At 40.0% G+C, this 27,418-nt stretch overlaps 1 protein-coding gene across 3 annotated transcripts in view; it reads right to left on the reverse strand.

Annotated features, from left to right (window-relative positions):
* Positions 1–329: 329 nt before the first annotated feature.
* The window catches only part of carmil3 (capping protein regulator and myosin 1 linker 3), a 77,183-nt gene continuing 50,094 nt past the window's right edge, over positions 330–27,418 (reverse strand). The window contains exons 19-40 of one of the 3 annotated variants that reach the window (XM_067605035.1): positions 27,278–27,374; positions 27,139–27,193; positions 25,023–25,195; positions 23,812–23,880; positions 23,351–23,444; positions 19,028–19,126; positions 18,763–18,882; positions 16,368–16,481; positions 15,499–15,674; positions 15,298–15,385; positions 13,313–13,438; positions 12,388–12,454; positions 11,938–12,125; positions 11,118–11,197; positions 8,244–8,363; positions 6,503–6,671; positions 5,416–5,779; positions 4,184–4,290; positions 3,881–4,079; positions 3,484–3,555; positions 3,039–3,158; positions 330–1,095 (exon numbers count right to left, since the gene is read on the reverse strand). In XM_067605035.1, coding sequence (XP_067461136.1) covers positions 1,055–1,095; positions 3,039–3,158; positions 3,484–3,555; positions 3,881–4,079; positions 4,184–4,290; positions 5,416–5,779; positions 6,503–6,671; positions 8,244–8,363; positions 11,118–11,197; positions 11,938–12,125; positions 12,388–12,454; positions 13,313–13,438; positions 15,298–15,385; positions 15,499–15,674; positions 16,368–16,481; positions 18,763–18,882; positions 19,028–19,126; positions 23,351–23,444; positions 23,812–23,880; positions 25,023–25,195; positions 27,139–27,193; positions 27,278–27,374 — 2,738 coding nt within the window. In that variant the 3' untranslated portion in view covers positions 330–1,054. Of the gene's footprint in view, positions 1,096–3,038; positions 3,159–3,483; positions 3,556–3,880; positions 4,080–4,183; positions 4,291–5,415; positions 5,780–6,502; positions 6,672–8,243; positions 8,364–11,117; positions 11,198–11,937; positions 12,126–12,387; positions 12,455–13,312; positions 13,439–15,291; positions 15,386–15,498; positions 15,675–16,367; positions 16,482–18,762; positions 18,883–19,027; positions 19,127–23,350; positions 23,445–23,811; positions 23,881–25,022; positions 25,196–27,138; positions 27,194–27,277; positions 27,375–27,418 lie in introns of all 3 variants that reach the window. The other 2 variants (XM_067605034.1, XM_067605036.1) reach the window with 2 other exon arrangements.

Raw genomic sequence — 27,418 nt, forward strand, 5'->3', positions numbered from 1 at the left:
CACTTTGTAATGTGTGCTTCCTGTTTTTAATTTGTAGTCACCAAACTCAAGCTAAGATACTCCACCCAATCACCATGACATCATCAGGGTTTTTGTTTTACTCTTGAGACAGATTCTCCAGAGCCACAGGAGACATACCACTACTACAAAAAAGCTGTTTTCAGGCTAAATATTAATCCCCATGACAAGTAAATTTACCTTTATGTGTAAAATTGGTGAAATTCCCCTTTAGGAAATGTATGACTCTCATAGCATATTGAGCATTTAGATACACATTCAGAATGTGGAGCATGCCCATAAATACACAAAAATAACTTTCAATCATCCAATTCCTTGTGTAAAGTCAATTTTATTTATTCTGATTCATAGAAGCATTTTTAGAAAATATACTCATTTTCAGGCCTGCAAAATCAGATTAAACCTGTAAGTGATCCACTGACTGACTGACTTAAATACTCTTGAGGAGATGGGAGTGCTAAGTGCATGGTAACACATTTCTCAATCGTCAACATCAGCATACAGTAAAAGCATACTTACAAACACAGTTATCAAATGATATATTATCACAAATAAAAACATGATTGTTAACTGGTAGAGTTACCACAATGGTTAGTGCAGATTTATATTCAGTATGTACATCTCCATTAGAATAAATACAGTACAAACTCACTTCTAGTTATCACAGATTGTCAGTAAAAGACAGGGAGGGGATGAGAAGACAGGATAGCTTTGAAGGATTTTGCACAAATGCATAAAACAACAGTTCATGAGACTACTGGAGTGACGTTGAACTACTGTGTGTGTTTGTGTGAAAGGTACTTTATGTACTGCAGGTCAGAACTCCCCTTATGCCTGAGAAAAAACACAGCAAATCCGACCAGTTAAAAACAGAGAGCATACAGTACATGCATTTTCAGCAACAAATGTTTACATGGATTAAAAGAAAAAGAAAAGCTGCTGTTGGATCCACACAGTTTTAAAAGCTTGTCTCTCTCCAGTCCTCAGTGTTCCAGTCTTTTCTTCCCAGCAAACTTCTCCTGGTCCGCTGGTGACGTCATAACGCATCTCTGTTACCAAGGTGGGGACTTTCATAACCTAAATAAGCAAATACAGTGTCAGGACCTGACTGTAAAACTGCACTAATCACTATTTTCCATATCAGTAATGGGGTCAAATGACTATGTGTGATGTGAAAGGGGTCGCTTGTAGTGACAAACCCATAGACTATTATGTCCACCTCAGTTCTAAGGAGCATAGTTTTAGCATATTTTAGCTAATTGTTTTGGTTTCAGAGCTTACAAGCTCGACTTTCATTACACCCCTTTACAACAGCAGCAACATTTTCCATGGAAAAAGCTCTGAAAACCCACTGTATGCTACTCACGTATCACTAAACAACAGACAAAGTTAGCAGCTAGCTGTTGAACATAGTCAAGTCTATTTTGGATCATTGTTCTCACTTTCTGGCCAGCAAATTAACTGACCACTAACTTTTTTTTTCTTTCTTTTTTTTTTTTTTTCTTTTTTTTTAAAATTGCAGCAGGAAGGTGTTTTTAGTTAAAAATCTCTGATAAACCCACTATACACTACCTGCCCATCACAGATGGCAGACAGACAAAGTTAGCAACTAGCTTATGAAAATAGTGTAGCTTTTAGCAGATAATGAGCCAGAGACTTTTGTCAGACAATGGGGTAAAAGAAGAAGCAGCAAAAAGAAGAGTGAATATCAGGTGGAACAAAATGAAAATCTAAATGGACACTAACGTTGCTCCATATCTGCTGGATGTATAAACAGTTTCCTATCATGTTCACTATATCAACTTCATAAGGAGATAATACACTCACTAAGCACTTAATTAGGAACAGCTGTTCTGACAATGTCAACAAAAACTGAAAATGTATAAACTTCAAAAAAGTAGAATTTATGGCAGAGATGTTGCATTGGATTGCGTCAGATTGCACAGGCGTTCCTAATAAGGTGCTCAGCGGGTGTAGATCAATGTTTTGTTTTAAGCATGTTCTGCTGCCCCACTAGTGGCCAAAAAAAAAAAAAAAAAAATCAACTGATCCAGCTTCAAGCTTGCCAAACTTATCATTAGGAGCAAATATAATTCAGCACAAACAGAGACAATAAGGACTCTAACACACTCCTTTCACTATTCTGATTTCAGTGTGTACAGGAAACAAAAATGTGACAGTGCAAGGTGAAGTCTCTGCTTGATGTTTCAGCCTACTTAAAATGTAACCAGACAGAACACAAAGGACCACTTAGGTTTCACACATTCTATAATATGGGCTTTTATGGCACCATTTGTGACATGTGGACCATCTTATTCTCAAAGTGATGGTAATTGTAGTCCCCTGCAGCAGGTTTTTGATATATAGTTCCATATTACAGAGGTAATTGGCAGTGGTTTTGCCATGTCATTAGTGCCCCTTGAATTCCACAGCCTCAGGGTTTTCATCTTCAATGCCAAGCAGCTCAGCGTATAAAGTGATGATGAATCAGCTAAACATGGCTGCCAATTATCTCAATAATGGAACGTGGTATCAAATAGGAATCAGCTCCAATTAAAGTAGGAGTGATAAAAGATCCTTATTTCAGAAATAGTGAAGTTCTCATCTAATAGCACACTTATCCAGGCAGTGTCAGATCTGGCTGCCAGCTGCAATGAGACGTATCTGGAAAACTGCCAAATTATGTCTTTAAACTATAATTGATGATTTCTTTCACCGGTCAGCCATTTATTGAATACCAGAACAAGTATGCATTCGATATGTAAGGTATGACTCATCCATGTGCAGAGCTATGAAAAAGTTTACACATACTTGAGTTTTTGCAAAAGTTAAGTTGTACACACTGCTACACAACTTTTTTGAATTTAAACAACTTCATAAACATTAACTGAATTTCTTTCTTTTGGTAGAATTCAAAATAATGATTTTTTTAGTCCAGTAAGCTGTGCAAAAACTCAAACTTTTTCCATCACATAGCTGTCATACCACACACATTTGCAGGAAGGGAAACAGATACATACACCTGGTCCCAGCAGGGTAGTCCAGAGATCTGTTTCTGTACTGGGGGAAACAGGGCTTTTTCACAGGGAATCTGCGATCTGAAGACCTCTCCAGATCGTAGGGGCTGTCCCGTTCCATGCCTGAGGGGAAATGGCATGAGACAAACACACATACATAGAGTGGGGCACGGGAACTCAGAAGGGGTTGCAGGATAAGGCAGTAATAGGGTATACAACGAGCAAGCACTACAGGCTTGGGAGCACATCAAATAAGAGAATCGTGCTGCTTTTATTTGATAAAAAATAACAAAGACTTTGAGCCATTGTTATAAATTATGAACAAAAACAGCAAGAGGCCATCACAGCAGAAATCCATGTGTACAACACAACAGCATGCATATCGTGTATATCATATAATGTGTGTACATCAGCAGGGGTGCAGCAAACACACTCAGACACACAGTACCTATGTCAAATGAGTTGGACTTCCTGGTGTGATGCGATGTTGCTGGAAATCCATTACGGCCTCCTTCCTCATCTGATTGGTGGAACAGGTATAATCATTATTGTCATCTCATTCTGTCATGTTAATGTCCTTACTGACATCATCAACAATGGACAATACAGATGAACTTGGTGGTTAGCATGAACAGGATTGGCAACTATGGCTAAATCTCAGTCTTTTATTTGAAAAATACATCAAAGCACCAGCCATTCTGTTAAACTGACGTGATCTTTGGGGTGGTAAAACAGTGCACCACTTCTTGGCGTCAAACATGTCATACTTTTTTATTAACCTACCACATCACAATTTCCTACTACTATTGCCGTTCTTTGCTATAAAAATGACATTGTTACAGTACCTTGACTAACAGCAGGATCTGGAGGAGATGCTGCTGGGCTTTTCCTTTCTGTGGTCCCCTCCTCATGAATGATGGACTCAGTAGCAGGCATGCCCCTCTGGTCATTGGCTGCTTCCTCACCTGGACTGACAGATAAGGTTTCAGGAGAGGTCTTGGCCTTTTCCGGAGAGATCTTGTCTTTTGAGAGGTCGAGACCGGGCTGAGGGTGGGACATAGTGTTTGGTTAAGTGATGTATTAGAGACTGCAGACTTCAAGTGAAAGCTAAAAACGTATCTTCTTCTACTTTCTTCTATTATACACACCTTATTGGGAATAAGAGGACGCTGTCCCTCTGGTCCTCGTGTTCTCTGCTTCTCTTCACGTTTTCTTTCATTCTGGTCTTCTCCTAATTCCAGCCTTCCTGCCTCTTCTGGAAAAACAAACACAGTCCTTTCATTGAATCACCAATGCTTTATAAGAAATTTAATGAAAAGAAGTAAAAACCCTTAAAACAGAAATGCTGACAAGTAGCAGGAGCTCACATTTCATGTTTCAGCCTTGGTTTGACTAGGGATGAAATTTTTCACAAACCTATACTACAACAATAAAACATTGAAATATAAAGTAAACTTATACAACACCTACAGTTATGGAGTGGGTTGCTTTAACAGTTTCCGTGTTAAGTGTATGCTCCAAACTCGAGAGAGACAAAAAGATATGTGCATGTAGGCAGTTGGCCACCTGTTTATTTGCATATATGCATGTACATATGTTTATATGCTAATGGGCTGTCTGTGAAATGAGTGTGACAACCCATCTCCAGTTAATGAGGAACAAACAGCAGCACCTACTATTAACCCTTATTTGCTGTCCACATATTGCAGCAAGGTTTTCAATCAGGGGAGAAAAGTGAACACTCCTATACCGTTTCTCCACTTGAAATGTCAATCAGCGGATTTTATATTGATTTTACGGTACAGCCGGTCTTGGCCTCTGGCTGTTATACTGACCTTCTAATTCCCTTTGAGCCAACTTACCGCGTAGAGTTTTGAAGGTGAGGAGCTTTTGCTTGTTACAAAGTTTACACTGGAAACTAACAGCAACCCTTTAACAATGGACCTTTACCTGTAAAAGCCCCTATAGTAGCCAGACAAATCAGTCCATTCTTATACTGCAGCTCTCATTAAACTGTTTGACAGACCTGCCTTTAACAAATGTTCTTTTAACAGTTTTCATCTAATGTTTCTAACTTTAGTTTTGTAACTGTCTCATATGGTTTCTTATTAGCTTTTTTCCCAGTGTGCTTTAATTGTAAACAGTGATGCAAAAATGTATCACTGTGGGCCATATTATTGCTTAATTAAGGGCTGCAAAATTATAAAGAATTGTATCATTTTTAACATCAGTGACAAATGTAATATTTTGAAAAAAACTGTAATTAGATGAAACAGACAACCTGCTGTCTACATCATTTGTTTACAGCAATCATACCATGGTATCACAGGTAATTAGACAATGATACGCAGAACCTTTAATACAACTTCAGTTGCAGTACCTAAACTCTCCTGCAGGTGTCTCTGCCTCATGGCAGACAGACTGGGCTTGGTACTCTGTGGCGGTGGCTCTGGCCTAGGCCCAGAGGGGGCCATGATTCCACTCTGTCTGTCCTCCTCCAGCTCAGTCCTTGCGTCCGTCAGGGGTACAATCCTCTCCTGCCTGCCTGTCTCCATCTGTCTGTCCGTCTGTTGTTTGGAGGAAACCACGTGGCCGTTAGTCCGAGTATCTGCGGGGGCATCTGAGATGGTGGTGGACCTGTCAGCATCTTGGTCTGTCGCTTTGAAGTCACAGGTGCTGCTGGCATCCGAGTCCTCAATCTCAGCCCCGATGCAGCTGTACACCATGCTGACCAGGTCTGTGGACTGGCCGAGAGAAAAGATACATGAGTCCTCAAACCTTAAAGAGGTAAAACATTCAAATTCACATACCTTTCTATGATATGAGAGGTCTACTGAATCATTTAACTATCTAGTGTGGTGGTAATAGGGGTGAGAGTGAAGCCTACAATTAAAATGTATTATTCTAGTGAATTCAATTAAACCAAAATTAAATTAGCTCTCATTTTGCTGGGAATGTCCTCAAATCCCCTCAAGGATCAGCAACGGTCCATGGACTCTACTTTGTGAACCAAAGGGATTTGGATGACTCCAGTTCTCTGTGTGTGTATGTGTGCGTGTATGTGTGCGCGTATGCATGTCTGGTTAGGCAGAGATTTAAAATAGGCCATATAGTCCTCCATACCTCAGACAAGCTAGACAAATCCAACACAGAATTGGTTAGGAATAGCAGGTGGTGGGCACAGCATGCAACTGGGCACTGTGCTATGTCATGTGCAGGCTTGCAAAATTTGGATCCGTATTTATGAGTTTGATTGGAAGCAGGCAGCATGGCGATAATTTCAATACTGGGTCCCTGTCTAGTTTGTCAGGGAAGTGTCTTTATTCTTTCAAAGGTCACAGTTCGCAATAGAGCAGTAGCCCTGGAGCTGGTAGGGATTCAGTGTCAGTAGCTGCTTGCTGTCATAAGATTTCCAAATTTGGGTTTTCATTTGAAGAGTGGTCTCGAAATACTCGCTGACACTGTACCTGTCGTTGGATGAGGCAGGGGGGGCTGGCAGCTCTTATCCCATGCACAGGTACACCCTGCGTGGGCCTGGGTGAAGGCATGGTCCCATTCGCTCCAGGAACAGTGCTCTCTGCCCTCCCGGCGTCCTTAGGGTGCTGAATCATCGAGTAGACGTTCTCTGAGGCGCTGCTGGAATGGACAGAAAGACGAACATGAAAATTTTGATGTGTGAGTTATATTTAAGTACATTTATAGGGGGTTGAAGCTTGAGCTGAGAGGTCAGGGAACATGTGAGTAAGAGTTGGGTGATTTAACTTGCATTCATAATGACTTACCTTGCTGTATTATTAATATACTACCAGTGTTGGGCAGTAACGTAGTACTTGTAATGCGTTACAGTGATATTATTACTTTTTTCAGTAACGAGTAGTGACACTTCATGTCTTTTACACTTGGGGGTTGATGTGTTGGCTGTCTTACCAGGATTAATGGAGGATTGATATAAGTGTGGTCTCTGCAATCAGCTGCTGATAGACGCTCCAGAGGAGGAGAAACGTGACTCACAGTAATTTCAAAGTTGTGTTGTATCTGGCTTGCTAACATTAGCCACAGATACGCCTACATTCACCTGACGCTGGTTTAGTTCAGAGTTGGAGGGTGTGTCAATTGTGCAGCTGAGATCAGGACTTCTTCCAAACTGTTTCCTGCCTGCCTGTTAAACCACAAACACCTCATTTTCTATTTCTACGTGTTAAATACAGAAGATGTGGCGTGTGTGTGGAGGATTTTGAGCTGTTTAAAGGCAACTTTTAAGGAGCCAAAGGCTGAGTAACAAAAGTAAAGCAATAACAATTTTCAAGTAACTTGCCCAACACTGTATACACATTAATATTCCTTATTTTTTATTAATTTACAATATATAAATAGATTACAGGCATGCCACCAATTTGAAAAGGCTGAAGGTGGACACATCTTTGGCCTAGATGCTGTTACACTTCCTACACACTCTGCGCTGTCTTAAAAAGACAAAAGAAACGGATGCAGAGGGCAGCCAAGAGAAAGCAGCGACAATCTCTTTGATTGCTTAGCAACTATCTTCATGTAAAACACCACAAAACATGGTAAACTGTTTTAAAAAGCTATTTCTATCTATAGCTGGCCTTAAGATGAGTCATCTGTTCTTTTATTCTTTATTCTCTTTCAGACTGCTGTAGGCTGCTGTAAAACTTGGCCTCTGTTTTAATGGTGAACCCCTTTTCCTTGTTAACCAGAGGAGGCAATTGCGTCACCTGTTTTTAGCTTTACCACAATTTCTTTAAGTGCAATTTATAAGCACCTCTTTCAGCTGAAACGCTTAGCAGAGTGTTTTTTTTCTCAATTTTGTGCAACCGTGTAACTCCTTTTAAACAGAGAAGTTTGCAAAGAGTTCCCACTGAGTGTTGTCCTCTCCCTCAGTTATTAATCTGTGTAATTCATTTTTTTAAATAAATTTGCTACCTTGTACTTTTTTTTTTTCTTTTTGCAATACTTTTGTCTGCTTTTTGACTATGGTGCCATTATGTAACAGCAGATTAAATATATGCAGTGCAATAAATTCCAAGCAAAGGAAAACAGAGACGGTGAAATATTTTCCTCCATTAAAATATTTATGAAGCTATGATGTGACGTTAATGCCCAGAGCTGGATTAACTTAACAGCCTGCTCATTCTCAGGGTTGCTGCACTTAAACGCTACCATTCAGCCCATGTGCTGCATACTTACTCGGAGTCCTGATTAGAGATGGTGGAGTTGCGGTTCTTGCGGAAGCCAGAGAAAATGGACAACACGCTGCGTCTTTTCTTCCTCCTCAGTGACTGTGCCTGATGGAGGGATGACAACTGACTGAAAGGGAGAGGAAGAAGAGGACATATGGGAGGAGAGATGAAAAAGATTATTGGTAAAGACAAAAGAGTAAAAGGATGGATGGAAAGAGATAGCTACACCAGGATAAGTGTTTGAGGATTTTTTGTAGTCAAAGTTGTACTGCTAATGCAATCAGCCTCCAACCATTAATTATGGATCAATGCATTCTATATACTGTAGATGATCATTGGCTTCCTGATCTCAGTGGTAACAGCTGACTTCATTCCATGTGTTACTGATATTAATGAAGCATTTGACATTAATAAGATACAGATTTTTTACTCTGAGTGGGCCTGTGCAGATGGTTTGATATATTTGACAGAAGGCATTTTGGCTGCCTCGATGACTCTTTTTCATGCACTGCTGGTGGGCAATGAGCACATTTCCATGTGGCCTTGTAACTCTTTGGGAAGTACTATTTTGATATGGTTTGGGTGGCCATAGTGCTATCCAGCTTTAAGTTGTAAATTTCTGAGACATATAAAGTGATATGATGTGCCCAAGTTGCTAACAAATGGCTAGCTTAAAAATTTGTGTCATGATGTGTTGATAAAAAAGAAATACATTGAAAATTGTCTGATCACACAATTACAGAGTCAATAATTGGAAAAGGAAAATTGAATTCACCTCCCTGATTTGCTGTAGCATATACTTCTGTAGCTACTTGCAGTATGTCTCAAAATGCATTTGAAGTCTATGTGAAGCTTATGTTGGTACTGTTGTTTCTACAATTTGTACTGATATTGTTTTTGGCTACAGGCCTAATACAAGGTATATGCAACAGCAGGGTCTCTTATAGAGAAAAATGAGAGGAACAATTCTGCTTGACCCCAGTGCAGTTTAAAGAAAAATTTACTGGAAAACAGGAGCCTGGACTCTACAGTAAACAAGATGATTTATTTTATATTCTGGAATATGTTCTAGTTATTGAACAAATAGAGCCACAAATGAGGTCTATTTTCAGTCCAAATTGAACCTCTCCACTATATTATGGACTTAAGTCTCTGTGCCTGAGTACTTCAGGAGCATGCTGTCCATTCATCATTAATAATATTATACCGTATGTCATGAAAGTTCAAAGGCATTATAGAAGAAGAGATTTAATAGATATTAATGCATAGTATGAATTGCAAGTTGCATACGGGAGGAATACTTGTGTTTTGGAGGCTAGGTGCATATTCATAAATTGCTATTTTGGGCTCAGCAGGTTGATGGGTGTTTATTTTGTGTCCAGAGCAGACGTATCCAACAGTAACACTGTGAATCTCAAACTGTGAAAATGATTTGATTCACATTTTCATATGCAGTCAACAACCTGATGCATCTAGATACATATTAAGCAGCCAAAGGACTGATAAATTCATTAATTTTATCTGGATGAACTGTAACATGAATTACGTTCTTCAATTCAACACAATGTGATGGAAGAGAGATAATATTTCCATTTTAATTATACTAAGCACATCACATTCAGCAGCGTTGTCTCTTGAAATTATGAATTCAATCTCTCATAATTATGACTCAATATCTTATAATTAGAAATCAAAATGTTGTAATTATGAGGAAACATTTTCAGAATTAGAAAATCTTTGTCATAATTATGAGAAAACTATCACATAATTATGATTAAAAAGAGAAGACAGGACCTTTCACAATCATTTCATGCTTTGAGGCTTTTGGAGACGCTGTTATACACACATGGCACTATCACTCATGTGTCAACACTGCTCAGGTTTCTTAAATTACTCAGTTAATTAGTTCATTATTCAGGTGTAGAGCACATCATAATCTACTTAAACCTGCAGTGGGCAGTGCATAAGGCATATTATCAGCTTTTAATTTGATATGATGATCCTATTTATACAACCGGCAGATACTGAGCAACATAGCTAGTCGCTAACGTTATATTTCTGCCAATGAAGGTACCCTGTGGAGTTTTCTTGTAACATAAACAAAGTTTCTGCTTACATTCAGTGTTACTCACCAAAATACATCGTCTAACAAACATTTAGAATCCCTTACATTCCTCATAAAACATTTGCAAAGCCCATTTTCTTAAACATTTAAAACCTGCATTGTTTACATCCATATGTATTACGTCACCTGTGTGCATGCACGATAACAAAGACAATGGGGACCCAAACGTGAAAACATTGCTCCATAATAGTACTAGTGGTGAAAAACTACACATGGTGCCTTTAATTGCAGGGCAGGTAACATACAATGCCTGCTGCAGCTGGAAACATCACTGTTGAGAATGCTGAGTGCGAACAAAAACAGAAAAGCTGTGGCCTGTAAAACCAAAATAATGAGCTGAAAGGCGCTGAAAGGAGCTAAAACGCTCCGTAGAACCGACACAATGTCTACACAGGCTGGGTAGCAAAAGCAGCACGTAAGAGTCGTAGCAGCTTCACTCCTCTGCTCGGAGGCCTGCACACAATCACTGCAGTTACTTGTGTAAAATGTCCTTCTAATAATCATTAAGAGATAATTATCTCATACTAATGAGAACTGTCTCACATAATTACAAGATTAAGTTCTTGTAGGTCTCGTTGGATACGCCTCTGTTAGATGTTTAAGAATAAAATATCAGGTTACCAGATTTAAAGCGTGGTTCCCTTAATTGTTTTACTTTCACTCTTGCGTGTGTGTTGTCTTCAGGGGCCACTGCAGCAATGAGATATCTACAGTATTTTTATTAATTGTTCTAAAAGAAAAATGACTGTGAGCTACCTGTCAGGGAGAACTCTCTTGCTGTAGAAATCAGGCAGTCCATCCTCCAGCATGTTGACTCCTCCATTCTCTGAGCAATGCTACACACACACACACAACAGGAAAGGGATACAATAACAAAAACAACAATGATCAATCCGCCATGACGACAAAAAGCTGAAAGGCTGACAAAAGGTATTATCATTTCAAATGGCTGGCTGGCAAATCCAAATCCACTGCCAACAGAAGTCTATTTGTAAAACAACTCATCATCATGCTGCTCTAACTGAGTTTGTACCGATTTAGAAAAGGCTTTTACAAAGTCTCAAAACAAACAAGCCGCTAGGTTAAAGGCTGCCCCGCGGCCCCTGGGAGATAACTGTGCATGATTAACATTTGAGTCACAGAGACACACGCGACAGCTTCCTACTTTAAAAAGGAACTTATTTTTGGAAAGTGCTACTGGCATGGAAAATAAGATGAATAACAAAAGTTCACAAAAAGCAGTCAAGAGATTAAAGAAAACCTTCAGAACTATATATCACTTTCTCACCTCTACAACCTTCTGAGCTTTTCTGCAGGAACACACTGACTGAACTTCATGTTGTATGAGATCAAAAATGGGGCAGTTAAACATAGACCATGGCGTCATGAGCACAATAACAACTTTCCTTCTTGGTTTCAGGAAAAGGGTTTAGATACCATTTGAAGGTGCTCACCATGTTAGAATCAGGATAGTGTCAAATCCCATACATTAACTCAGAGGAAAGCTGATCCCTGCCCACTGAAGCTAAGGACAAGGTCAAAGGTCACTGCTGTATCATTTGCCTCATCAACTCACAGATTCTGGAGGAAGGTGCCCTGCTCTGTGTCTCCGCGGAGGGCGTGGCCTGACATGGGTCACGTGGCGTAAGGGAGAGCCGTTGGTGGGAAGGGTGGACAGACACTCCCATGATGCCGAGTGGGAAAGAGGGGCAGAGTGTGGTGGAGCGGAGGGGGTCGGAGAGGAACTGGGCTCGTCACCTAGACCTACAACGAGGCGGGAAAGGATTGTGACAAAATGAAGATTTCCATGTCAAATCACATTTTGAGTTATACATGATAACCTGTTTTAAAGTAAGTCTTCTTTCATTATAAAGAATATACAATACATATATTAATTAATCACTTTTCTAAATCAAATTGAGAACCTATATCTGAAAAATAATAATAACAAAAAGAACAAATGTATGTACTGCGAGGGTTGTAAATATGTTGTGATACTAGCTGTGAATCAAAGCAGAAAACTCACTCAGTCTGGTGGAGACGGGACGAATTCTTCTGGTTCTGGAGCTCCGCTTCTTAATAGCCATGGTGTCCTTTTGTCAAAGGAGTTAATTGTATGATGAGTGTACAGTGATTTTACATAGTATGTCAGAATACATTAGCACAGACAAGAACAACACAAAAAGCAAACACTATGATTAAAGGTGTGTTATGTGTAGTATTTCAGCATCAGTGACAGAAAGTTTGACCCATTATTATAGTTTCTGTTAATAATCAACAGTGATTAAATAATGTGAAGTTGGACCGATTTAACTGCTAATCTGTTGGATTGTTATACACCAAAAACAAGAAGATGAGACTGTTCTTCCTGTAAAAATTGGAGATATATTGGAGTTCTGGCACATGCAAAACAGGTAAAAGGCTGAATGGCTGAATGACTTTCAAAATATGCATCCACTTCAGGACATGAAAGAACAAATTCAGGCTGCTAAAAAATTATAGGGATTATGGGAAATGTGGTCTTGATTTTGAGAAAGCGTGTCACTCATAGAAGTGGTGTGGAGCAGAGGATGGCAATCTTTTTGACCCTGGTCTATTTTTACAGCAATTACAGTAAACCAAGGTGTGTATGTGCACACAGTGGTAACATATGAATATAGGGCTGCAACGATTGGTAATTTTCATTTTCAATTTATATACTGATCTTTGTTTTGATGAATTGATTCATTCTATGAATCTATAAAATGTCAAATGAAATATTGCCCATCTCAAGTTCCTAGAGCCCGAGATGACATCTTCAAATGTTTGCTTTGTCCCTGTAACGGCATTAAATCCAATGGTATTCAAAGGAAAAGCAGCAAATTCTCTTATTTCAGAAGCTGGAAATAGTGAATGTTTGGCACTTTTGCTTGAGAAATGACTCATGTTATAAAATTTGAACTGTCACTTACTATCCCCAGATTGATGCCCAGGTCTTCATCAGGGAATTCCAGAGACTCGACTATTCTGGACTGTCTGATCGTGCGTCTGCCCGTCCCGACGTCATCCCAGCGTTTCGCCTGAGACACCTGCCGCAGCTGATGCAACACACACACACACACACACACACACACACACACACACATCAAACACATGCACGATAATATACACACTTTCACACACAGTGATGACACCTGAAACAACATCCTTCAACACAGTCTCAGAGGAGAAGAGTGTCTGCCTTTGTAACCAAGAAGCTCACAAACAAAGCAAAGGGTACTTTGCCGTTGTTTGCATGAAGTGTATGAATAAAATACAAGTTCTTGATTATCAAAGCAGAGTGAGACATGATAGAGGACGAACTTGCGCTGCAGCAAAACAGAGGAAAATGAGATGGAGCTGTGGAGGCAGTGAATGGAATGCAAAGCAGAAAAGAGCAGGGCAGGCGCTGTTATTGCCAGAAATCTATTTCTGCCTCCTTTCCGCTGGCTTCATTTTAAACAATTTGATTATATGGAGAGGAAGACCTGCAAGGTCTAATCACGTCCTTAACAGACTCAAATCTTGTTGTTATGTTGTCTCTCAGCACAATATTCTACAAAATCTGCTCTATACTTAAACCTTCATCCTGATATGGTAATGACAAAAAGAACAGCGCATCTTCATATAATTACGCACACTAGAAATTCAAGATGACGACCTTTTTTGACACCCAGAGAGATTTGTATCAAAAACTTTTAAAAGACATTTTAAAGAGTCCTCCAAAATGTTAGAGGAAGCTTTTCATGAATGATTGTAGAATAATATCGAGTTGCTGCACTTGATCCCAGTGGCACTACTACTGTACTGATTTTTAACTCACTTAACTGAACCTTAAAGTAAATGTTATAATCTTGTTGAGTGTTATTGAGATTGAAGTGCAATCTCAAGCTTTTGGGCTGACTGAAAATCACTGCTCTACACTGATGTGACTGGAGGCGAGGATGTCTTTATTTTGCAACATTTTATCAATATTATGTGTGATCTGAGATCGACTGTTGTTTGTACATTGATATCTATAGTCCGACTGGAGGAATACGTGCTTTGACAATTCAATTTTATTCCATTTTTGAGTGCTCATATAACTTCAGGACTCATCTTGTGATAACAAAATATATAAAGATTATTTTTTTAAAGCTGCAGTGGATAACTCGTGGATTATTATTTCTATAGAAATAATAAAATTAATTGCTTTTTTTTTGGTAGGCTGCTAGAAAATACTTTTGATTCAGAAAACCTGGTAGCTCATTTCCTCTGGTTCTTTAAAAGAAACATTTATCTTAAAGTGTTATATGTGAAAATGAATCCAACCAATGAGAAGAAGTCTAAGACAGAGGGCCTGGCTGCATCCAGTCAGTCACTTGTGAGCTACTTTTGCGGGGAGAAGCTTGGATCAATTAAAGTCATTATTTGAGTTGGATTGAATTTCCACACATTTGATCTTTGTCCTCTCAAAATTACTTTTTGTCAACTAAAAGGCCCTAAAAACCTATTTTCTCAATCTGCTTGAGCTGAAAAAACACACAATTTTCTGCCACAGTTGGAACAAAATGGCCAAAACAATCATACAACAATTTAAAGCTGAAGTCTGTAATGTTTTGTGGTGAATATATTAGTTATAATTGATCTTTATAGTGGAGTGTGGTAAAGAAATCTATGCACACCCCATTACACTCGTATGCCAATGCCACATAATGTCATCATGTCCATAAGTAATGCAGTATATTTGTGGTGACATCAGTCTGTTGGTTGATAACATTTCACATTTTTTACTTTTAAATCAAGTTGAAACAACTTTGTAAACGATGTTTCATCATCTTCACTGGAGAGTTGAAGATTTCTGCTTTCAACTGGAAGAAACTATTTTTTTTCTACAATTCTACAAAGAAGTCATGCAGTAAAGGGATATTACCAGTACCAGCGTTTTATGAGTGGTGTAGAGCTCTTGTAGAATCTGATCCACGATGGAGTTGGTTAGATAGGAGACAACAGACAACTTCACCTCCCTGACAGGAGGAGAAAGAGGGAAAACAGAGGAGGGAATAACAAATAATGAGTCAGTATCTCAGCTAAGGTTCTTTTTCTTGACTTGACCCTTTTTACCAGCTCTCTTTCTTACTCCAGGGCTCTGTTGATATCCTCAGCTGCTCTCTCCATCAGGGCGTTGCGGATGGCCGAGCGAGGGATCGAAACTTGTTCGGAGATGGACGAGAGGGGCGGGCTGAGCCTCTCAGCGGCTGAGCTGGACATCGGACACAACTCGCGGCACAGAGACACCATGGAGTCCACCACCACCTTGACATGAATGCACCGAGACATGCATCACTACACAACAAATCACACCTTATATACATTCTCAGTATATCCCCATATATGTTTCCAATGCGAATCCATTTATGTTGAATTATTCATTCTCTGTGTTTTTATCTGCTTGCTTAAATTTTCATCGAACACCTTTATTTTGACTTGTTGGTATCTTTTATTTATCTGCAATGCTGCAGTAACAATTGATATGATCTGTTCATACCTTCATTCAGGATCTTTAACTCTTTCACCAGTTCAAAATGCAGTTGCACAAAAATTACCCTGCTGATGTTTTGCACTTTCATTGATCTTGACCTTGCAAATTAGAAATGTAACCTTGTGCATACTAACAACATTGGAAAGTACAAACCGATATGGAAAATTAAAAAGTAAGTTTAAATTCAATAGAGGGTTTCCCATATTCCTCCTCAGGCTGTGCTGATTTTTTTTTTCATCATTTGACTGCCTTGTGCTTCTGAATCCCAATGGGAACAAAACGGAACTAAAAAAATGTTAAACTGTTCTTTCCTTCTGAATTTAAATACTGCATTTCTTTTGAAGTCAGCATACCTGCGCCACACACACATCCACACGCTATTAATGGGCAATTTAAATGCAACTAGTCCAGAGCTCCACCACTGTTCAAAATACAGATGCATCAGGGAATGGCTGTTTCTGGCCTACCTGCAGTTCCTTGTCGGCAGCCTTCGCCAGTTCCCCGGCCAGAGTGTCTAGTCGCTGTTTGACGGGGCCGTCCACTGACAACACATGGGCCAACTCACACAGGGACGGATACAGCTAATACACACGCAAACAGCAGGACAGGGGAGAGAGGAGGTTAAGTATCAAAAGTAAGAGGACTCATTAGGCAGAATGTCTCCTTTCTGAAAGTTATATCACTCTATGTATTATATTATTGGATTATTGGTTGATGTTGCAGCAGGTTGAGGTGGAGCTAATTTTGACTGCATTATATATAGTTGGTTGGTTTAACAAAATCATCATATTTTATAAGCTAATCATATATTTTATGAACCACTTTCTAATCACTTAATTTCATGTACACAGTATTTTCATTCATAAGCCATTAAAAAGAACACATTTTTCATTGCTAGGTTGTGAAAAATCTCTCTAACTGGTGTCCATCCTCCTCCCAGGTGTGTAGCTGTGGGTAGGCCTGGTCCCACCCACTTGGCACTCAGGCCCATCCAATCAGAAGGCTTTTTTTTTTGCTGGATCATCCATTGAATAGCAGTCAATGAATACTGTACTGTAAACAAAACAATTCTTGTTTCTTCTTGTTTACCATATGTTGACGATGTTAGGTCAGATTTTTTGAATGGCAGTACATTTTGCAAATGTCAAAGATTGCGAGCAGCCCCTCCTCTTTCAATCAGCGTAGTCCGCGCATTGAACTTCCGCTAGCTAGCTGCTTGCTTGTCTCGGTCTTTTTGGTGACAAGGCATTAAATCAGCCCGCCAGCTCACACTTTTCCATCGCTGTGGAAGATGCAGAACATGAAGTGTTTGTACAGCAGCTGAAGAGAAAGGTCACAGCATACAGGGCCTTTCCATCACTTGTTGAGGTGCTCGACGCATGCCCCAGTGACATATTTCCCAAAGTGAATCGTCTCCTACGGGCCCTCGCCACCCTACCAATAACAAACTGTACTGTTTAAAGACTCTTTTCTGTCAGTCTGATAAAAACTGGCATCAGGGCATCAGTGATGACATACAGACTGAACTCCTTTGAAAGAGAACTGACTGAATCGTTGGACTATAATGATATAATTTCAGTGTTCAACATCAAGCCCCGCCGTCTCCTGTTGTAATCATAAAAAGTGAGCTAATTTACCATTTAGGACTGTAGCAGCCTGTTGCCTATTTCAATATTATTGTTTATTGGGTGTAGTTTTTATTGGGTGTACAACTAGATTTTATGCTGATGTTGCGGCGTCTGCCATCTGTGTGTGTGTGTGTGTATGTATGTGTGTCTCTGACATAGCCTACTTTCGGGGACAAATTTCAGACTAAAGACCATTAACTGGGGACGGCTGTGTGCGCGTGTGCGTGCATGTGTTTGTTTTATGTGGCCGCTGCGCCAGGCGATGTTCAAGTGTCATTTTTAATGTTACTGAGCATGTTGGTGCCAGTGTACCTCTATCCATACGCTTGATTAATGATGCTGTTGCGTCCGTCAGCTGTGTGTGTGTGTGTGTGTGTGTGTGTGTGTGTGTGTGAAAATGTGGCCGCCGTGCCAGGCTATGCGATGCTGTTAATGTTCGTCTCCGTGCCTGTAACATTACCTCTGATGATGTATAAGGCTTGCATGATTAAACTGTGATGCATGCAGGCAAGTATAGTTGTAATGGCCTATTTTGGTTAACATATGCATTTCAGAACCTATTAAGTATGATTGGTCTTGCATGGGCCAGGCCCACCTGATTTTCTCTGTGTCCACCCACACTGTGATTTCTGCCTACGCTACTGCCTCCTCCAGCACAACACTCGCTTTACATTTTCTCACACTGAAATGTAAGTGTTTATTTGTGTAACCTTTTAGCTTCCTACTGCTACTGCACAAGCATTTGTTGACTTCATTTTTTATTGTTAAGAGGATCCCCATTCATTTCCACTGATGCAGATTGGTAATTTGAATTCATGTATAGCTGAGTATATGTAGATAAAAATGTTTGTATGAATGTGTTTGTCTTTGTGTACTTATCAAATCTCAAATTAAAAAAACAAATGTGCAAAAAATGAATAAAAAAAAAAATGTAGATGAGTATAAAGTAGAATAAAATGGAAACACTTTTGTAAAGTACAACATAGTTCAGTACTTAAGCATTAACTAAAAGGATAACTGAAGTATTAAGTTACTGATTCCATGATTGGTTAAAATATGTAAAGAAACAAAAAATAACTAATTCTCACTTTCTATGAGTACTGTACTGAAAAAGTGTGATTTGTGCCTTTACCACACATCTTAAACATCTAAAACGGTTTAGATGTTTGTGTGACATCTAATTTACAGTTTAGATGTCTCACACACACAGAAAATAAAGCGGGAGCCTACTCACAGCTCTCGAGTTCCTGGCCTCTTTGAGGATTTGTCTCGCTGTCTGCACCTCCTCTCCTTCCTCATTGCCTTTGAGGACACACACCTGCTGCTGCACCCGCACACACAGACGCTCCATCACCTACACACACACACAAACACACACAGAAGAATGGATGTACACAATTAAATACAAACACAAGACAATAAGTCTACTATGAAACTAAAAATCTTGACACGTTTAGAATCATGTGCACAAACACAGACACATTTAAACAGACACACACCTGTTCAGCGGTGCTGGTGACGAGGCCTTGATGCAACCTGAGAGCCTGCTTCTGAGAGAAACGCTGAGTCTGGTTATTCCTAAGCAGGGCACGCTGGATCTGTCTCACACACACACACACACACACACACACACACACACACACACACACACACACACACACACACAGGAAAAACAAACAAGGAGAGAGAGAAGTGGAGATGACAGGTGTTTACAAAGCACAGTGTGCAGGAGACTGTAGACAAGTCCATTTGCATGGTAATAAGGTGACTGGAGAGACAGTCTTGATCCCGGAAATAAACGGGATGCCTTTGATTTATTTTCTTGACTCAGCAGGTGGAAGCGTTCACTCCTTAATCATCTTGTGTAAAGAAAGATGGAATCAAGTATTCCTCAAGGACAGGACTTAGGAGCTTCACAGACGAACAAAAACCCTTACCTAAATCAAACTTAATACACTACATACTCAGTCAGAGCCATAAATGATTCATTAGGCTAGTAGCACTATTGTTAATGTTAGAAAGAATCTGCAGTAAAAAAAAATAATGCTACAGTGATGTTCAAATATGTTGTTGATATTTTTTCTGGAGATGTTTTAGAAATGCTCCTTTAGCCTCCACGCTTCTGGCGAGGCGAGATGCTGTGTGTGATTGACTGACAGCTGAGCCGGCAGGGAAACAGAGTTTGACATGCAATGTAAACAGTCTTGCACTGTTAACTGCGGCTTACAAGCCAAGTAAGTGACAGACAGCAGCAGTGTTGAGGAAACATGACCACACAAATCTGTATCTAAAATGACAGAGCCGAGTTTTAAAGCTGTTCAACAGTTGATGAGCTAATTAGCTATGTCTTCTGCCTAATGATGTTAGCAAGTGTCCATATGGAGGTTTGTTTATGGACTTTAACAATTCAAGGTGCAAGAAAAGATATGTGTCCAAAAAGGCAAAATAAAGCAGACACTGCTGCTTAAAAGCTAATGTTTGTTGTCAACACATAGTCTGCGTCTGTGTCACTCTTGGTTACAGCTTAATGCAAATGTAGCTTGAAATACAATATTGGGATTGGCTATATGCAAAGAAATCATCATCTACTTAGACATTTAACCACACACCATCTAATATATGCATAGACAGGGGCGCCAATATAAGAAGAAACAATAAAAAATGTGAATGTCTGCCTTTTTTCTACTGATTTCTCTTACAGGAAATCCGAGGTAATTGAAAAAGCAGTACATGCCTCCATTGAGCAAGGCTCTTAACCCCAAACTGGCACAGTGGAGCTATTCAGCGGCCAATAGATTCAAATAAAAGTTTCAATAAAATGTCTTCAACAAAGACTTATACTCTTTTTACACCAAGGACCCACAGTTAAACCAAGCCTTTTATACAAGAAGCAGTAGAAGATTAAATTTTCTTGATTAAAGTCATTAATCGCTTCGTCTAATAAATGTCAAAAAGAGTGAAAAATGTCCATAAAAGTATTCTAAAGTACATGGTGACGTCTTCAAAAGGTCTTGTTTAATCCAACCAACCGTCCAAATCCCAAAGATACTCAGTTTATTGTCGTATAAGATAAAGAAAAGCAGTAAATACTCACATTTGAAAAGCTTGTTTGGCATATTTACTTGAAAAATAAATCATTTTTCATTTTAATTAATTATGAAGTAACACTTTACTCCCCCTGAGTCCCTGTATTTAGCATTTATAATTAGTATTCAAACATTTAATAAATAGTTTATAACTCACTATACAATTACTTTGCCCTTGAAGACATTTTGTATAGTTACAGTTGCTGGCAAATACATGTATTAACACTTATATCTGCCTACAAATCATTCAGTGATTGGGGAAAAAAAACAACACAGCAGGAGCAGGCTCTGTAGAGGATGGCAAGTCCGCTAGCTGAGAAAGCTAAAGTGAAAATGTAGGCACTCCAGCCCTCATGGAGAGAGTGGGGTTTTCTGTTTCAGAAGGACCGTGCTGTGTGTACTTTGTCTTGAAAATGTTGTTAGCCGAATGTCGAGTGTTAAATGCCACTTTAAAACCACCAGAAAACTTTCAAGGATGAGGCAGACAATGCTGAAATCATAAAACCTGCAATGTCCAGGTATGGGAAGCAAGCAAACATCCTCAAAGTCTTTGCCACAGTGAAAAATCGTGCTACTGAAGCAAGCCATTGCATTGCTCACTGCATTGCGAAACATGGAAAGCCATTCACTGATGCCGAATATATTAGGCAGGCTTTCCTCAGTAGCTCATAGGTTTTGTTTGATGGCTTACCAAACAAACAGACAATAAAACCAAAAATTAAAGACATTCCTATGTCAGCAAGAAGTGTTGACCGATGCATCAAAGAAATAGCAGGAAATGTTGGCACGCAGCAGACAGCTGGTTTGAAAGAAGCCATGGTATTTTTGATGAGAGTGTGAATGTGAATGACATACCACGTTTGACAGTCATGGCAAGATACTGTGATTTGACTGTAAGGGAGGAGCTCTGTTGCTTAAAACCAATCCCTGAAACAACAAAAGGTGAGGACATAGCCAAAGTTTTTATGGAGCATTTTTAAGGAGCAAGGGATTGACATTTGCAAGATTTTTTGCAGTGACAACAGATGGTGCCCCCGCCATGGTTGGGAAACAGAGGGGAGCTGTCACATTGAGGAACAAGTCGGTCACCCTATCATGAAACTCCATTGCATAATAAATCAAGAAAACCTCTGTGCAAAGATGTCAAATTCAGATCTTAATGAGGTCATAGCTACAGCGGTGAAGGTTGTTAACTTCATAGTTAAGCAACCTGCTCTGACAAAGCAACAGTTCCAGTCCTTGCTGGAGGAAATGGACTGCCTCCCTCTCCACGCAGCGGTTAGGTGGCTAAGCTGCGGAGGTTTGTCAGCTGCTTTGATGCTATAAAGGCCTTCTTGGTTGAAAAAGGTCAAGACTATCCAGAACTCGAGGATGAGAAGGAGGTTGTGAAACTTATGTTGTCACGGATATTAGGTGCAGGGCAAAGTGTTTTGGACATGTTCGACAAATGGACGTCTTTTGTTGGAAAACTGGCAATTTTTTCAAGCAATGTTGATACCTCCACTTTCCGATACTAAAAACACTTAAGGGAGCTGTCTTCACCTGCTAGATATCTCTACTGGAGAAGTTCAGCTGTCTCTGGAACACTGCATTGGCTTTGCTGACAGTCTTCGTATCATATCTCTGTGAGCAGATATTCTCGCACATGAAGAGTGTGCTCAGCCCCTCCCGCAGTGGTTTGACAACTCATGACTCCAAAGCTTGTGTGCAACTTAAAGTGACTAAGTACGACCCCCAGATAAGCAAAGGAAAGCAGGGCCAGGAATCACATTGACTGGTAGGCATCTGAGTATTTGTAGCACATATGACTTGCATAATGGAGTTCTTTGTCTCTTTTTCTCCTCTCAGATGTGGATGTTTTCACAAGGATGGCAGCACTCTTGTATAGTGCTCATATTTCTATTTGTTACACTTAACTCTCCCTTTTTGACATTTGCTGCCATTGTAACACTTTGTAAGTGAGGGAATGTCATTGAAAGCAGTATGCTGAAATGGAAACTGTGCATATAATTTGTAACCACAGGGGGTAAAAAAAAAATTACAGCTATTTGTTAAGTTTATTGGTGATGAACAAGATTGGTGGACGGTTAATGATTTCAACTCAGATGTGGATGTTTTCATAAGGATGGCAGCAGTCTTGTATAGTGCTCATATATAATTAAGAGTCCTGATTATGTGAGGAAAAAAAAGTTTCATAAAAATGTTGCTATGCACGTTGCCTATATGGATGGAATAAAATTATAGATCCGTTGGAGATTTAAAATTTAATGTGGTGTCATAATTAAACTTAATGTTAACCTTAGTGTTGATATGGCACACTGATTAACAAGATAATTTAAAAATGGCACTTCATATCAAAAAGGTTGTTGACCTCTGCTTTACACTGAAAGACACTGACATAAACTGAAGCAGTATAACCAATGTATTTAATGGGTAATATTTTTTGCACAGTGCTGGTTGAATATTGAAACACAAATAGTCAAAGGCATTAGAAAGACTCCAATAAGTAAAGCTTTTCATGTAAACCTGTATGGCATATATCAGGTTGCAGAGTTTCCAGGGTTTTTAATAGTAATCTATTAAAAACTCATAATTTCTTATGCACAAGCAAATGAAAGTCATTCATCAAACCCAGGACTCAGTCTGACCCTAATTGTCAGGTAATGCTGTTATTCACCACCTGCATCTTTATGAGATGATGCAGCAAAGTGAAGGGACAGGTCTGCCTCCTCTCACCTTGGTCAGGGCTTGGTCAATCTTCTCTGGGGCGCTGCGGTACGCCTGAGTGACATCACTGAGGGGGAGGGGCATGTACTGCAAGGTAAAGTTGCTAAAAAGTAAAGGAGGGGGGAGAAAAAAAAATGGTATTACCTCTGCAATAATAACTGAGAACTATGACATTAACAAGAACAAACAGGAAGCACCCAGAGCACTTTTAACAGTTGTCTCCAATTCCCTAATATTCAAACATACCCGTGTACACACATGAACACAAATTTCACACCCAAACACACTGAAAAAACAGTTTGACTGGCACCCACGTCAGAAGACTGATGAAACGCTGTGTAATAGTAAACATTGTACACTGAGGCTCAGAGATGGTTATCTGCCTTTCATAGGGGTGTGTGCAACTAAATCGTTTCATGTGTGTACCACTCTTCAAAAAGATTTTTTGGCATGTGTTGTGTTCGTCTTACTGCTCCAGCGCTCTCGCCACATCTTGGAAGCCTGTTGCCGTGGTGTTGTTGCGGTCCCACGTCACACTCCTGAGAGGGATCAAACCAGCAGGAAATAGGGAAAGACAGGCACAGAGGGGGAAGAAGATGATCAGTCGCCTTCTAAAGCTCCTGACACAACCACAACCACACACACAAACGCGTGCGGGGCATAGTATCACAGTTACAGTACTTATCTGACCATGCAGCTGCACAAACACATCACAGAGGGTTTAACAAGAAATTTGTCAGGACTTTCTTTTGCTACATGCATAGAATGAACCCGTATCACACCATTAGGAATGCATGAACAACTGCCATGCGGCTAATGAGCTTCTGTTATTTCACAGTACAGATTCCCCACCTACACTCAACACTGTCTAACTCCTGTTTTTTTATACATCATTTATACATCATTTTCAGACCCTCTTTCCTTTCATCCGTCCTCCTCCTCCTCCATCTACATCTCTCCTTCCCCAAACTCATCTCTGCCCTAGAAATTCAATCAGCAAAACTCAAATCTCAATCCTTAGGTGGTCTCTAGTCCCTTCACAACTTCCTCCCTCTCCCGTCCATATCCAACCATTCCCTTATCCTAAGACTCCCATCTGTCTTCTGTCCTCCTTTTCCCTTACTCACTCTGCCCATCTCTTACCGTCTACTCCTTCCATTCCTCCACCCCCAACAAACCTCAAAAACATCAATATTTCTTCACTCAGTCTCATCTTTTCCCTTACTTATATTATATAATACATGTATGCCCGAAGGCCATTTCTTTCTATCCCTCATCCCCCGTTTTCCCTCCCACCCACGGATTTGCCTCACTATCCCGCCGACTCCCCGCTATTCAGTCTTACCTTCTTATCTCCTGCATGGTTTCTCCCCCTTTTCTCCCCTCCACCCATCTTTGAAGCGCTGCATTGAACTCACTGTTCTGCCTCTCAGCAACCTCTCCTCTAACCATACCTAACATGTTAATTTTCTCTCTGACCCTATTCTTTCATCTGTCTCTAAAACCCTTTTTCGTTCCTGCCTTGCTCCTCCTCTCTTCCTCTGCAGAACTGGGTGCTCTGATCTGCAAGGAAATCCCTCCGTTCCTCTCTGTTAGTACTGATTTTAAAAACACCGACACACACACACACACACACACACACACACACACACACACACACACACACACACAAGGAGCACACCTGAGTGTTGTATTGATCTGCAGGGCTTTGCTGAGCATCTTGGCCCCAGAATCCTCCAGGGCGTTGCCACTCAGGTCCACCTTCCGTAGGCAGGCGTTGGAGCCCAGGGCGTTGACCAGCACTGTGCCCCTCTGGCGAAGCCTCGAGTCAGCCAGAGAGAGGGACTGCAGGGCCTGGGGGATGCACGGTGAGAGAGTGCAAAAGGATGGAGCAAGAGTTTAACAGTAAGAAACTTAATGGGTAAAAAAATAGATGCGAGAAGCAAAGTCTATGTTACAGAAAAGTTTTTGGATTTGCTCAAATTAGATAAGGAAAGAAAACATAAAAACATTTTAAAAAAACATGAAGAAATGAAATCATCTATGTATGCTGGATAGATTATAGGTGTGGCATATACCTGGGAACCTAGGAATTTATCAGAGTATATTATGAATTATAAAATATGTGATAATGTGGATTTGTGCAGCGCAAATACTCTGCAGCTGAATCATTTATTCAATGCATAATAATCAGCTGCTAACTTGCACATTGTCCCAATTTTTTTGTCCACTTTCTTTTACCAGAAGCAATTCTTGATCACTGCTTGTTGCAAGATGATCTTATCTTCTGTAAACTGCGGTGAACGGTGTCTTCTTGTAGCAGGACTTATTACGATATTTTATATTTTGGACACGTGTAAACCCTTCTGTGTTAAAAATTAAATATTGGATATCTTTCAATGGAAATCAAACAAAAAACAAAAAAAGAAAATCATTAAGCTTTAGGTTCTGGTACTACACTTTAGCACTGGTCTGATCACATTTTTGAATTTTTGAAAGTATTTTATATGAGCACCATTATATTCATCTGCCAAGAGATTTTTAGCTTCACACAATGTCCAATAACTAGCTTTGCTCAGTTCTTAATTGGGGTCTCTGCTAGGTTTGAGGGTATAGTACGACATTTCGTGAAACAGACTTATTCACTTTCCTCCAGAGAGTTAGATGAGAAAATCAACTACTCTCAATATGAATCTTGATCCAGGAGATTGTTAGCTTAGCATTAAGTATGGAAACAGGGGGACACCAAAACTTGTCGTTGCAACACTTCAGTGTTCTGGCTAGAATTTTAAAGAAAGTACATAAGATGTGATTTAGAGGAGCTTTAGAGGTGCTGGAAGCGCTTCCTTGAGAGCATGTAGGTGTTAGCTGTTTCCTCCTGCTTCTACTCTATACACTAAAGGAGCATCTGTGACTCACATACAGAAACCATTAGCCTTGTCAACATCCATAGTAATAGCAATGGTCAGTTGACCTTGTGTATAGACAGACAAATGCACTTGCACTTTGCACAACAGACTGGCCACTTCCATTAATCTTTGAGTATTTCAACTCTTTCTAACATTGTCATATTTGTATTTTTAGTTCTTCAAATCTTTCATGTGTTTAGATGAACTGTCTATGTGTACTTCTGTTTGTAAACACACTTACCTCAAATTGCCCCTTGAGGAACGAATAAAGTATTCTGAATTTAATTCAATTGAGTGCTAGCATGGGGCACTGCTCTGCGGGAGATGATTTTGATGTTTGTGTTGCTTACAGGCCAATCTCTGAAAACTATGTTATTCCATGAAACTTACAAATTTACACCCATCTGTGCCTCTGTAAGTGTGCTTGCACTCATACATCAGTCCGTACTCAGTACGAGAGCACAGTTTTGAGCTATCACCATCCACAGTGGTAAATAATTGAGTAAGCTACTTGTCATGCTGGATTTGCAGAGCAGAGAGTAGAGGGAGCCCCAGGAGCCTTGCAAATAAACTGAGACCAAATGAATCATTCGCCAGGCCCATAGACATCATGACTCGTGTGCATGTTTGCACCTTGTGTGTGTTGGAGGTGGGAGATTGAGCCGAGATTAAATGCACATGAATAAGGACACAAGAACTTAAACTGTGAAAAGTGTGTGCTTGTGCATGCATGGGAAATGTGTGTAGCATGTGAAGGAGGCATGTGAAGGCATGTGAAGGCATGTGTAGGCGTGCATCTGCGCATAACGCCACAGCGGATTTGTGTGTGTGTGTGTGTGTGTGTGTGTGCGTATGCGTGTGTACAATATATTACATAATCCAACTCACACACTCTTCCTCTTGCACCAAATGAACTAGTTTTTGCAGAATTTCTTCCAACACCCTGAGGAGACAGAGGAGGGAAAACATCATCATCAGTGTCATCTTCACAACCATCTGTATTGCTGGTTCCCCACGTGGTCTGTACCTGCCCTTGATGTTGAAGTTCTTCCCTAGCATCAGGTGTTTGAGGGAGGGGTGCCTGGAGAAAGCTGGGATGACAGCCAGCAAGTCAGCATCCAAGCCTGCAAACAACACAACACACATCACTAGAGTAGAAGTGCAACAC

The sequence above is a fragment of the Thunnus thynnus genome, chromosome 12 (genome assembly GCF_963924715.1).
Source record: "Thunnus thynnus chromosome 12, fThuThy2.1, whole genome shotgun sequence".
NCBI classification, from domain to species: Eukaryota; Metazoa; Chordata; class Actinopteri; order Scombriformes; family Scombridae; genus Thunnus; species Thunnus thynnus.